We start from the raw sequence: 13843 nt of genomic DNA on the forward strand, positions 1-13843 counted from the left end.
TTTTTCGTCTCTTTAAACCTCGATCCCAGTTCTTTATTCTTTTCAGCAATAGTGTGCAGGTCAAAGATCTTCTTCTCCTGCTCATTTATTTTTCGTGGAAGGTCCAACAAGTTCTAGTTCCTTTCCTTCAAGGCCTTTAGCTTCTCTTCGAGTTGGTGTTTGAGTTCGATGGTAAGTTCAGACTCTTTCTTCTTCTCCTCTTGGAGGATGATTAAATTAACATCCATGGCCTCTTTATTTTTCAGCAGATAGGTCATGTTCTCATATACTTTAAAATCTACAGTGATCTACAGGACATTTAGATCGATCATACACCAAAATAAAAAATTAAAAATTAAAAAAAAAGAAAGAGAAGAGAAGAGAGAAAGAAGTACTTACATGCATGAGTTGTTCAAATCCATGGTTGGCGACCTCCTCGAGCTTAGACGCGCCTCTAGATTGACGATTGACATGATGGATTCGAGGAGATCTCGGCCTATCGGGGTCGCTCTAGGAGTGACATCCTTCTAGTGGAGTCCCCTTCGATCAAACTTGATGGTGCCCCAGAGAGTATGGATGGCTTTTGTCCAAACTTTTTTAAGGGTGGTACAGGTCGAGCGTTATTGTTCTTGATCCTCACCATAATGGGTTGGTGAGGTGACTCCAATGATAATGCCCGAGGAGAGTTCTGCGGTCCTCAAGAAGCTTCACTTCTCTCCGAGGTGATCGGAGAGGGAGTTGCTAAGGATGATCGGGATGGCATCGGGGCAAGAAGAAGATCCGCACCTTTAACTCTTTTTGGCACCGGAGCAATAGCGGACGATTTCATTTGATCCTTCCTCTTCCTCTCCTTCACTTTTGCTGGATTGAACCTCATCTCTGCATCAGATATATGTTTTAGAATGTTGAAGATAAAAAAGAGAAAAAATAAAAATAAAATAATCTGATCTTGCCCAATGAAATATAGACTGATTCCAGCATCATACAACATCTGACTGTTTATCAAAGTGGAAAGCTTGGATGTTCTGATGGTGATCAGGGTTGAATGAGCCACCTCATCTTTGGAGAGAATTTTATCATGAGAATTATGTTTGATGTCCGGACGCCCCCATAAAATCTAAAACCCCATGGGATGGGAGTCCGACAAAAAAAAAACGGCCTTTCCAACTGTGAATGGAAGAAGGCAAGCTAGGTCCGAATTTACAACCCTTTTGAGGTGAGAAGTACCATCAGTCTTTCTCACTCGATGCCTTTTTAAAAGGACTAGAGATTTAAATAAGAAGATCTTAAGGTCTATATGAAGGAAGTCGCACATGATGATGAATACTATGATCATTCTAATAGCATTTGGAGTTATTTAAGCGGGTGGACTCTATAGAAGTCTAAGATATTATAGAAAAAAAGATGCAATGAAAATCGTAGGCCAGACCGAAGAGACTCATCGTAGAAGACTATACAACCCTCAGGAGGTTTAGAAACTCGACCTTTCCAATCCGCACTAACATTTCGTATTCATCAAATATGTCGTACTTGTCTCTAAGTGCTGTGAGGTTCTCCTCGGTCAAGATAGATCCCTCTGTCTCTGGATCAAGGTAGTCCTTGAGATCATGCACGGGAGATTCCGTACTGTGATCTGAACTCTCCTCATCTAACAGGTCGGTCTTAAGATCTCAAGATATGTTTCCTAGCTCTATGGCTAATAGAGGCTGGGTCGACGTAACCTGTGGCTCATCTAGGATCTCCTTCTCCTTCCTATTTTGTGAGACATGTTTCTCGAAAGAAAAAGTACAAAGAAAAAAATAAAAAGACTCAAAAAAGGAGGCTACCCTATGGTTGAAAAAGAGCGAGTGAGGGAGGATGGTACCTAAAAAAGATAGATGAAATCTTCGAGAGATGACATGGACTCCTCTCTCGCTCCAGCAAGGCTCCTCATGGTCTCCGATGATCGTTCGATGTTGAGAAATTTCTGAAAATATTTCAACAGCACCTTCGCAAGGTAATGAAAAAAATAAACAATGATCGAAGGGTAAAAATCCTTTATAGACAGACTGACGCTCAGGATTAACTGATCCCCTTCTTAATTTATGCCATTTGATGTCAATCCAACACTCGATCAAATGGTGATTAGGCGCATCTCCTCTCAGATCCTACCACATCAGATCGATCCATGCCCAAGCTGACAAGCCAATCGGGCATTGATATTTGCCTCACTCTTATTTGATATTTTCAAATCACTCACCAAGCAATGATGAGGGAAGATATGATGGATTATTTTTTGAAAGGTCAAGTCCCTTCTTTTTCAACCAAACAATTAATTTTTGTGCTCTCGAGGTGCAGTGCATTTATTCCAAATGGTAGTGACATCAGCTCGAAGAATTTTGAGATAAAATATGGAGATAAGATCTTCTGATCGATAAAAAATTGAGCCAAAAATTGAATGTAGAGATAAAATCTCTTGGTCGGTGAAAATCAGACTGAAAATTTAAGCACGAAGATAAAATCTCCTAGTCGATAAAAATCAGCCAAAAGTCGATGTAAAGATAAGATCTCCTGGTCGGTGAAAATCGAACCAAAAATTCAAGCACGAAAATAAGATCTCCTAGTCAGTAAAAAAATCAAGTTAAAATTCAAATACGGAGATAAGATCTTCTGATCGATAAAAATCAGATCGAAAATTTAAGAGCAAGATAAGATCTCTTAATTGGTCAACGATCAAAATGAGGCAAACACGAAGAGGAGATCTCTTGAATAGTAAATATCCAGACTAGAAAAGTTTAATTTGAAAATAAAACATTCTGACCGATGAAATTCAGTTTTTATGGCAAATACTTTTCAAATTGATGAAAACTTTATGAAGATACTCTTACTTCCTAGTCCAATCAAAAAATTATCACCTCGAATATAAGAAATGAGGGGCAAAGTGTTGATGCATTAAACCGACCTCGAGACATGTGGCATCATCATACGAGATCAAATCTTAAATATCAAATCTCAGCATACCAATTCACCTGTAAAGTGGATTCAGATCGATATTTTATTGATCTGAATAAAAGACACGCCCTGATACTCTCCGGACATCTCTGCTGGCAGAAATATTCAGGTTGGATATATACTGACCTGAACCCTTCTCTATCTTGGAATATTATAGTATCCTTATTTCATCCTGATCTTCTACCAAGGTGAGCTATTTTTATATGACTATTGACTTGGCTATTCTGCAAATACCCATAATAGTTTCCTCAACCAAGCCACAGCTAGCCACGATCTCATGTCCAACTCATATGCACAACTATATGCCAGCTCACTTATAGGTGGCTCTCTAATCGCCTAACAGACTCTTCTAACGGTCTAACAAACTCTGAAATGGCCTCATCATCTCCTCTATAAATAGAGGGTTAGAGATCCTCCATCGATAAGTCCAACTCTCGAAAACTTGGAGAAACTCTGCCAGTAGGAAATCAAGCCAGACTCTTGGCTCCTACTGAGTTCTCCCAGTTTCATTCAATTTTTCTTTCTCTTCTACTCTTTTCCATCTCTGTTCTCAAGGCTCGGACTGATTTAAGCATCAGAGGATCAAAAATCGAAGGATCCCCATCCAGTTTTTGACTGATTTTGTAGATTGGAGGAGTTTTCGTCAGATCGCAAGGATTACTCCATCCTATCTCGCCCAAGCCAATTCATTCTACTCCATTTCAAGTCCTGAAGCAACAATTCAGATCAAGATGTGGATGGCGTATTTTCATTATGCTGAGGTGGCTAGAATGGCCATGTAGTAGAAATGGATTGGTCAGATGTGATGCTGAGTTATATATCGAGCGTAAGATATAATTTCTCTAGGAGAGCAAGCTATACATAATGAGGTGGCTCACTACCCAATCTCGATAGTAAAAGTGCTATTAGAAAATGAATAACTAAATCTTATGCAAGAGAAATGCAATGAAGCTAAAGAAATTGACAATTTGACATTAAAAAAAAAAAGTGAATACCATGTTGGGCACTAGGATATTCCAAATTAGCCCTTTGCTTTGCTCATTGCAATGCCCCAAACTCACTACTTGGTTGGGTTCATGATTCAGTCACATGCCCTCTATGGAAAACCCTAAGAGAGTATGCAAGACCTAATGATATGAATTAAACTCTTAATAATCAAAAATAAGAAATCATGGTTACTAAAACATTCTATTTGTAGCCAGTGACAAAGTTGTTTCATTAAAGTATTCAAATACATTTCATATCAGATATAAAAATCTAACTAATATTTTTATCACTAAAATTTCTTGATCAAACCTGTAAAGCAAGACATCCCATGTCTCTACAAAGAGAGATAATATATTTTCATATGATGTATTAGCAGTGTCAACAAATATGTATGTACATATGTATGTGCTGTGCATGTATATCACATCTTCAATTTAATGATTTCATTCCACATTTACAAGTTCAGGTAAAGTACCTATTATCATCATTCACATATGCAATAGAAGATTGACAAAAGGATGATATGATACACCTTTGAGGGTACATCATCCAAGTATGTGGAACCGCCTATTGGACATAGTTGAATAAATCTTGAGACACCACCTTAAGCTTTACTCATGTATGTCTAGGCTACGTATAACACAAGAATAGCATGGACCATGAGGAAGAAGAGGGTGGCCTATCTGGAAACAAGCAGTGGATGAATTATCGAGTGAAACCAGCATACTTAATATGGATGATGTCCCAAAATAGCACAATGTATGGCAGAAAGATGTTTCTGTGTTAATGTCGAAGGGGGTCTTTCAAGAGAATGTAGGAGCTCAAGTGTTTGAGAGCACTGTGGACATGATTTGCTTGAGGTACATATACAATTAAAATGCATGTTTTTAGCCAACTAATGAATATTATAAAGAAGGCAATAGAAAATGGAAATTATATGGTGACCATTGTTGCACGATACTTGATCTTTCAACATAAGCATGTTAGTGTCTATCAGCTGATCAGTCTGGAGGATTTGTCACTTCAAACAACATCCTCTCAAATTTTATAGCTGAAAACTCATCGCATGCATATTCCAAGCAGAGAAGCTTGTCTATTTGGAAAGAGCATTATAATTCTACTCATAATATCTACAAAACCTAGATATCATACCCATACTGTTCCCCTGGTTCCATAAACTCTTGTTGCACCTAATCTTACATTAGTAGGTAACTAGGCACCATAACGTCTATGAAGGTTGTCTTTTTCCCTTTGAGAGAGAAGATGAAGCAGTCGTTTATGGTCACAAGGTGAAGAGAGGAACTCCTGTGCACTGTAATTACTAGTGCTCCATTCACTTCGATGTCTTCTCTGCTCATCCCAACAGGCAGTTTCTAGTCCAAAGTTTACTCAAAAAAAAAAAAAAAAAGTTCCGGTCAAAATGGTGTAACATGCTCACAGTACCTTCTACTGTAAATCCATGATGATTGAGAGATATAGCAGGGATATAATTTGGCAAGCAAGATCCACTGTAAATGAAGCTGTCTTCTTCTACAAGAGGTGGAGAAACAAGACTGCAATACCTTCATCTCATTCCTTTCCCTGATACACTTCATAATAAGGTGGTGACAAGAATGTAATGAGTACATAACAACAAAAGAATAGTCAACAAGAGAGTGAATTGTTCAAACACCTTAACAACTTAAAAGTATCATTTTTAATTAGAACAGACCACAAAGCATGGTACTGCTATTAGTAACAAACAAGAAAGAAAACCAAATGGGCCGCTGCATATTGCAAACCGCAGTTTGAGCATTTTGCTGATAATAACATTGTTCAGATCCTATGGCAGCTGCCCAGTCCATCCATAATTTGAAGATTAAGAACAGAAATATTGGTGAAGCTATGTGGACCGGCCCCTAGTGCGAAAATGAACTGCTCTGGAGGCCATAGCTCTCAAATTTGCTTGAGCGGAATGAAGTGTACTCCTCTGCTGCTCACGGTTGTCATGAAAGGCTACCATAAATTCTTCCCTCTGCAGCCTGAGAGCCAATGCAGCATCTTCAGACTGGCTTGGGATGGCTCTTCTTCTAATGATTCTTTCCCTATCCATCCCTTGAGAAACCTGGGTTGCACTTCTTGTATGACTGCTTCTGGTGTTACTATTTGCATGACTATTTCTAACGTTATTGCTGCTTCTTTCAGGACTTTGGACATTACTGCTGCGTGAAGTCGCAGCACTTGAGTTCTTCCTTGCCTCAACTTCCTCAGGAAATAAGAGTTGGATGGTGTTCCAAAGTACTGTATTCACAGTGCAAGATCTCCCATTGCTGCAATCAAAATCAAAAATTTTCACTTGATCCTACGGCCTTCCTCTCTTTCTAGCAAATAAATGTTACTTTGTATGATGTTAACTGTAAGAACTTATTACTGAAGGAAAGATTACCTGATCAGTTGCCTGCATTTTGGACAGCGTTTTCCACATTTAGCAGCAGCACATTTCAAACATTTCATACAAAAGCTGCAAAACATTAAAAAATATCTTAGAACTAATATGGTGGCGCAATAATTGGAAAATTTAGGAATCAAAACTAAAAGGAAATAAGGTATTGTATCCTTATCTCTATGCAACTTTTTAGTTAAATTAAGGCAGATGAAACAAAAGGATTGATCAGCTAAAACTGAGAATAGTAACAGCAATTCACCATTTTATTTCCTCCTAAAATCCAATTGAAAGCTGATATATATAGAGAGAGAGAGACAGCAAAAGGGCTTTTTAAAAAAAAAAAATAGAGAGATTAGAAAAAAGTCCAATCTAATTCATTAAGATAATGAATAACAACCACAATTTAGGGCCTGAACAACAGAAACAAAAGCACCAAGGGAGTACAGAACTCTCAGCTATCCACATTAACACCAGCATATTGCCTTAATACCGTTTCCTTTTGACACAATTTAACCAAGATTTTAGGAGTGTAACAATAAATTGAAAACTGCTCCACCTCCCTCCCCTCCCTTTTTTTTCTGGAGAATAAAAGACCGTCAGGACATGGCAAGTCAATAAATTGAAAACCGCCCCTTCCAATGACTATTCCCATGAGCGAAATGCCAATTCAAAACACTGGTTAGAGTAGAAGGTATCATTTTGGTTGATGACATTGACATGAGATCACAATGTAACCATTGGTTACTCCTATAAGATCTCAGGCTAAACATATCTATTTTCAATGCAGAGAGGAGAAGACATAAGTTCATGAATCCACCATCTAATACTTTTTCTTCTTTTTTTTTTTTCTTCACATTTCCTTCCTGACCAGTTTGGTTGTTACCTGTGCCCACAAGGAGTTGTACTCGGTTCAAAGCAAATGTCCAAACAAATCTGCAATTATATAGAGACCACATATTATGAAAAAAAAAAATGGATCTAAAGAAACTCTAACCAAGATCATTCCAGAAAATAATTCAAGAGACTAGGAGGTCAAGTAGTTCCTCACAGCACAAGAGAGCTCTTCCCTCAGCCGATCCATGCAGGGAAGGCCTTTGCTCGAGGCCTTTTCAACCGAAGCCCCTTCTCCCTCTGTCTTCTTCTCTTCCGCAGCAACAACAATCTCTGAATCTTTCCTTTTTGCACCGGGATCTGCTGACGGAACCCAAACATGAATCAAGAACCCAATATGAAGAAGACTCAAATCACATGAAACAAGAGGAAAGTGAAGGAATTGAAGAAGAATACCTTTTTTTTCAACAGTCTTTTCCTCATCATCATCAAGACAAAGAACAACAGGAGGGATCGGATTGGGAGATTGTCTTCGAGATCTTCGCTTCCTGTGACAATTAAAGGGACTCATTAAGACTTCTATGACCTTAAAGAAATCAGTAGGAAACAAAAGAATCAAGAAGAAAGATAGACAGAAATGGAAAAAAGACTGAGGACGTGTTCACGATGGGTATTCGTCCTTCTTGTTCTACCTGTTGGAGTTGGTGGTTGGAGGGGTCTTGAACTGTGGACTGCGGCGCTTCCTGTGTCTGGATTCTCTCACAGGTGTGTCTTCGACGACAAGACTGGCGAACAGGAGGGCTTCCTCGTCCCAGCCGGCCATGGCGGCGGCAGACCGGAATCCGGGGCTAAGGATGCTCTCTTTCATCCTTGCCCGGGGAGATCTTCTGGGTGGGTTCTGTGGATTGTTTGGGCTTTTCTCTTCTTCAGCTGCCATTCTTGCTCTTCTTCTTGCCCAGATCTTGGTGGGAGAAGAGGAAAACACACACACACACACACTCTCTCTCTCTCTCTCTCAACGGTCGAAATTTTGAAATGGGTATCATATTAAATATTTAATTTGCTTCCAACGGCTATAATTTGGGGCCCGATGAATCTGGGCTGGAAGCTGTATCTGTGATGATGGATTGGAAAGTCATAAAAAGGGAACAAAATAATTCAGTTGAGATGAGATGAATGGCAGAAGGTACAGTCACTTATGTCCAAATCCAACCGCATCCATGTCCAAATCCGATTTAGATAGGAATCTGGAATCTAAATCGGTGACCTTTGACATTTTTCATTTTATATTAATAGTCTATTTTACGTATTTCATTTGAGTTCAAGTAATTAAATAATAGTTTTATGATATTTTGCATTTTGATCATTATTTTTATAAAAAATAAATTCTCTTTTCTATTTGATAAAATTAAAAATTGAATTATCTTGTTTTATTCTGTATTATATAACCTATTCATAGAAAAAGTCCAAAAAAATTTTGATTTTCCTTTTAACAATGATTATCATGGGAGTTGGATATCTAAATTTGAATTGAAAAATAAATTAGCTAATATTTTGATATTGATTAAATTAGTTATTTAGTATGAAATAATTTGAATTATATAATCAAGACAAAAATATTTATCATTCAATTAGATTAACTCAATTCTAAATGTATATATACTTATATGTATGGTAATATAATAATAGCAATAATAATAATAACAACAACAATAATAAATAAAGATAATAAATTTCATAAAAAATAAAATTTATAATAAAATATTATTAAATAAGTATACTATTTTTTATGATATATTATATAATAATATGATAATTTTATTAAAATATTAATAATAATATATTAAGTTAATTCTAAAAATTATATTAGAATAAATTTTGATTCCATATAATGATGCGGAGCACGCCTTATTCAGAATTTACATTGGCGTCGATTTTGATATAAGCCAAGCATCTAGTTCAATAAGCCCGCACCGGAGTTTTAAAGTGAACTTGAGTTTAGTTCGGCCTTAGTTTAGATAATTTTAGACTTTTTTATCTTAATTAGTTATTATATAGATAAGGTCAAATTAAATAGTTGTTGAGATGTTGGCTATCTGTTCTTATCTTTTTGTTAATTTGTTAGTTGATAACTTGTTCTTATCTTTTTACTAATTTGTTAGCCAGCAATTCTATTAATAAGATATACATGTCATGCAGTGGGGAATAGTGATTAATGAAATTTTAAATTTTGTGAGATGTGTTCTCTTTTTCCTTCGCCATTAGCATCGTTCAAAGTGAGTCCTTAAGGATCAAATTCTTTTATCTTGTTCTCCATTTCATTATCTTTGATTCAAGTCCTCTTGTACAGAATTTGGTTTCGATCTCTTAAATAATTCAAACCTGCTGGAAACTTCTCCAGCAAGCAGCCTAGTGTGATCTTGGAAATTTCTTTGTGTTCAGTGGCCTCTCATCTCTTTCTATCGATATTTCTTATCGCTATCTGAGCGTCGACGCTGTCAGTCTCAACTTTTTGACACTCCAACATGATGTTTTTCTACTACAGATAACAAGCAGCACCATCTGTTGGTCTGTTGCTTGGTGCTATTTGGGCTGTTGTTCTAGAACAACTATAGCTTCGAGTCGATAACTTCCTCGATCAATATCTACTGCTAGATTTATAATTTGAAGCATCTTTTCGATCAATTTATTGTTGGGATTCGTCGTTAACGTCTACTCTGCGACAACACCTTCCTTAACCTTAACCTTTTACATCTTTTATTTTTTTCCTTCTTCTAAAATTTCTCTTTCTTTTCTCAAGATGGTATTTCGACTGAGACAGTATTGGATTGATTAATAGGAATTTGGACAATTCATATTCTGTGCCTGCTTTTGTTGATTCTATTTGTAGATCCTCGGCAATATATACTTCTCCATCTCAATTTTCTACCTTAGATTTGATTTTTGTTGGATTTTATCATGTCATTTATAATTTTGTTGTGAAGTTATTTTTTTCGCATCTCCATGCCGAATCCCACTATATTTGCTGCATGCAATCAGCACCTATACATTGATTTTGCATTCAAATGGTTGTCTTGATTTTGCACAAACTATGTTAGAGGATTTCTAAACTCTTTCCCTACATCATATAACATATTAATTAATTCAAAAAATTATTGTTAAAAAATTTAAAATATTGATAACTTGTATGTGTTCCTTCATTTATATTATAATTTGCTGATATAATTCATATGAAACTATTGAGCAGACAAGTGTAAACTTGAGTAACTTGAAGTTCAAACGTGGCAAGAGACCTGTAACTCTTGAACTGTATCCCCCCTTATTGTTAATTAGAAAATTAATTTTAATCATATCCCCAGCTTACTTGTTGGATAGCTCCTAAAATTTTAAAATATCCTCGCATTGGTATATTTTAAATTTCTATTTTGTTTTTGTATAATAAATAGAAATTGAATTACTCTACGACACTATTTTATGCTACCAAAATGAAGTTATTATGTCCAATTGTATTTTGAATTGATTTGTAGATGTTGAGTATATTATCAAGGTAGAGTAGCTAAGAATGATTCTTCTAATGGTACTTGCAAGTAGCATTGCTTTTTTGTTGATGTTACCGGTGCCTTTTTCAATTTCATAAGTTATCTGGGATTTGATAAATAGATAAACATATTTTTCCAAAACCATTTACAAGAGTTGCTCTAGCGTCATATATTTGTTTTCTTGCAACTTAGTGGCTAATTCAATGGGTCTTCTTTTTCTACTTGCATGCCTATGTAAATTTGGTTTATCTTTTGCTTTGCAAAATGGTGGGCAATTAACAAATTCGGCTCACATGTTAGGCTAAAAATGGATCGAATGTTGGTATACCCATATTTTTTCTAAAATATGAATATAGATTTATATATTAAATGAATATCAAAATTAGTATTCATATTTGGTTTAAATAGATATGAATATAAATCAAATATTAAGTATATCTATATTTATCCTAAACGGATATGATATAAATCGGATATTAACTATATGCATTTTTTTAAATCCAAATATGGATATAAATTAGATATTTTTCACATATAAGTCAGATTTTTTTTGGGAAATTCAAGGATGAAAACTAGTATTAATTATATAATCCTATAAGACAATAACATAATTTACTATGCAACTTGCGTGCAATACAAGATAAATAAAGATTTAAGGTATGGTTGTTAAACCGACATGGAGACAAATTTGTTTAAATATCCAAATTACTCGTTCCTTGTTTGATTGGATTTGTATTAAAATATTAAAACTAAAATTATTTAAAATAAAAATATGGAAAGATAGATTTTATTTTTGCATAAAATATTATTAATATCTATATTTTTATATAAAATATTATTAATATCCTGTATCATATTATAAATAAAAAATAATCATGAATTATCTATTTTTTAGAAAGCTTGCAAAAAAGTTATATATAAATATGGTAGTACTTATTGAAGTTACTAATATTTCTAAATATTTTTAGTAATAAAGTTCTGAAAATATATAAATTTAGTTTCTCATTTTTATCAAAAAAAAAAGGATCTATTTTTTTATAAAAAATTCATAATTAAAATATAAAATAATTTAATATATTGAATGATTATTTAATGACCTAAATGCTGTAATGAGAAAAGAAGCTACATGTATGAGTTAAGAACAATATTGTGGCTCAACGGTTGAGTGCTTGTCTTCTAAGTGGCACATCTCCAGCATGCAGATGTCAACCATATTAGTATGGTCCCACATTGACAAGCCATGTTGTTATAGTCACTCATCAACAAATATAAAATTATTTCTCCCCCTCCTGTTGTGATTGAGATTATTTGATTCAATAGAAGGGTTGCCCTCCATTAGCAAGGTCTTTCAAATCCTTGATGTTCATTGTGACCAAAAAAAAATGCTCGATATTCATTGCTAAATCTTTGCACTTCTCTGCCTGCGCACAACCCCTCATTTTTTCTTCCTCCCCATAAGCATACCTTTCTAGGCTTTATTCATGTAAAAAGGAGAACACTTGTATCTACGAAACAGAGATTGCTTAGAATGTAGGGAGTTGATTTTTTTTGTTTTTTTACGTCCTTACTACTATGTTTGAGATTAATTTGATTTAACAAAAGGGAATGTCCATTTCTTCTCTCCATCACTAAGGTCGTTTAGATGCTTGAAGTGGTAATCTTGTGAGATGATCTTTTAAGGCTTTATTCATGCAAAATGGAGAGAGATCTTTGTATATATGAAATAGAAATTGCGTAGTATGTAGGGAGTTGATTGAATAGTCGCATTGGGCCAAACTATCCCAAGTCCTGTAGGATATTTTGTTTTTCACCTTTGGGATGCACTCATGCTAGATCTGTGTGAGTACCCGTTTATAAAAAAAAAACAGCCACGTTGGTTCTCCAGAGAGCCATCAAGCTATTTTTCAATATAGTTATTTTCTTGTCTTAATAAAATGATAGAGCTTTATCTCTTTTTATCCGACCCATAAAAAGACATACCTTTGAAACACATTTAGCTTTTTAACAAAAAAAGAGTTATGAGCAGCAAAATATTAGAATCTTTTGTTTTTTTTTTTCTCCAAGATGGTCAATCAGAATCCATTTGTGCTATATCATTTTTGATAATTAATTAATTAGTTATATTGAAGAGAGTAGGTCTCGATATAAAGATAAAGTTCTTCATTATGATGTGAATATCACAGGTTCAAAAATATAAGCATAATCCCTTTGCACGCAGAGATAAGACTGCATATGAACATAGCCTCTTCACACACAAAGATGAGACTGTATATATTTGATCACCCCAGATCCCATATTCGGCAGAAGCTTTGTATGCTAGAATACCCTTTTAATTGATGAGCTAAACAAATGGATCCAGTACTAAGCTAGGTAAACTCTTCGACTATGTAATATTATATACTGTGGTTTCAATGATATTTACATTTTGGACTTAAATATCCATCTTGCATGAGGAAGCTTCAGCCCAAACGGAATGTTAAACTTGAACCTTGTGCAAAGTACGAAAGTTTTAAAGTCAGCTTCATCTAGATGGCACATTATGGTCATGCACTGATATCTTTAGATTTTTTAAATAGACTAGAGAAGGTTTTAGTTCTTATAGATTGCTATTCCATATCCACACTAATATAATTAAGCTCTCCAAGGATGTTAGTAACATAAGCCATAGTCTTTAAAACTCGAACATATTCAAAATAAATGCTTTTCATCTTAATTGGCCACTGATATTGTAAAAAGGTATAAAATATGAATTTTCTATTTCAATGTTTTTATTAATTATTCTTGCAATTTACTATCCACATTGAGTCTACCACAGGGGATCTCCACATAATTAGGTTGGGCTACGATGATACATGACTAACTAATAGGTCTAATCCCATCCCTCAACATGAATTATGAACTAGTTTCTTGATAGATCTTTTACCAGATGGCTTAGACATGTTCTTAGCAGACTAACGCATAGTAACATATCTCTATTTAGATTTTTCATAATAAATACATACACACGCCGCGCATACATATATATAATCATAATTTTTTTAAAAAAATATCTAGATATTTTTGACATAAAAATGCTATAAGATATATGGTT

At 34.9% G+C, this 13843-nt stretch overlaps 1 protein-coding gene across 1 annotated transcript; it reads right to left on the reverse strand.

Moving 5' to 3' along the window:
* Window positions 1–5442: 5442 nt before the first annotated feature.
* On the reverse strand, window positions 5443–8233 carry LOC105051350 (uncharacterized). Its single transcript, XM_010931729.4, has 6 exons — window positions 7906–8233; window positions 7670–7761; window positions 7431–7573; window positions 7266–7315; window positions 6383–6457; window positions 5443–6266 (listed from the first exon to the last, which is right to left on the reverse strand). The coding sequence occupies exons 1-6, from the start codon at window positions 8148–8150 to the stop codon at window positions 5840–5842; spliced, it is 1032 nt and encodes a 343-aa protein (XP_010930031.1). The 5' UTR covers window positions 8151–8233; the 3' UTR covers window positions 5443–5839.
* Window positions 8234–13843: the final 5610 nt, after the last annotated feature.

This window comes from Elaeis guineensis, chromosome 9, assembly GCF_000442705.2.
Source record: "Elaeis guineensis isolate ETL-2024a chromosome 9, EG11, whole genome shotgun sequence".
Lineage (NCBI taxonomy): Eukaryota > Viridiplantae > Streptophyta > Magnoliopsida > Arecales > Arecaceae > Elaeis > Elaeis guineensis.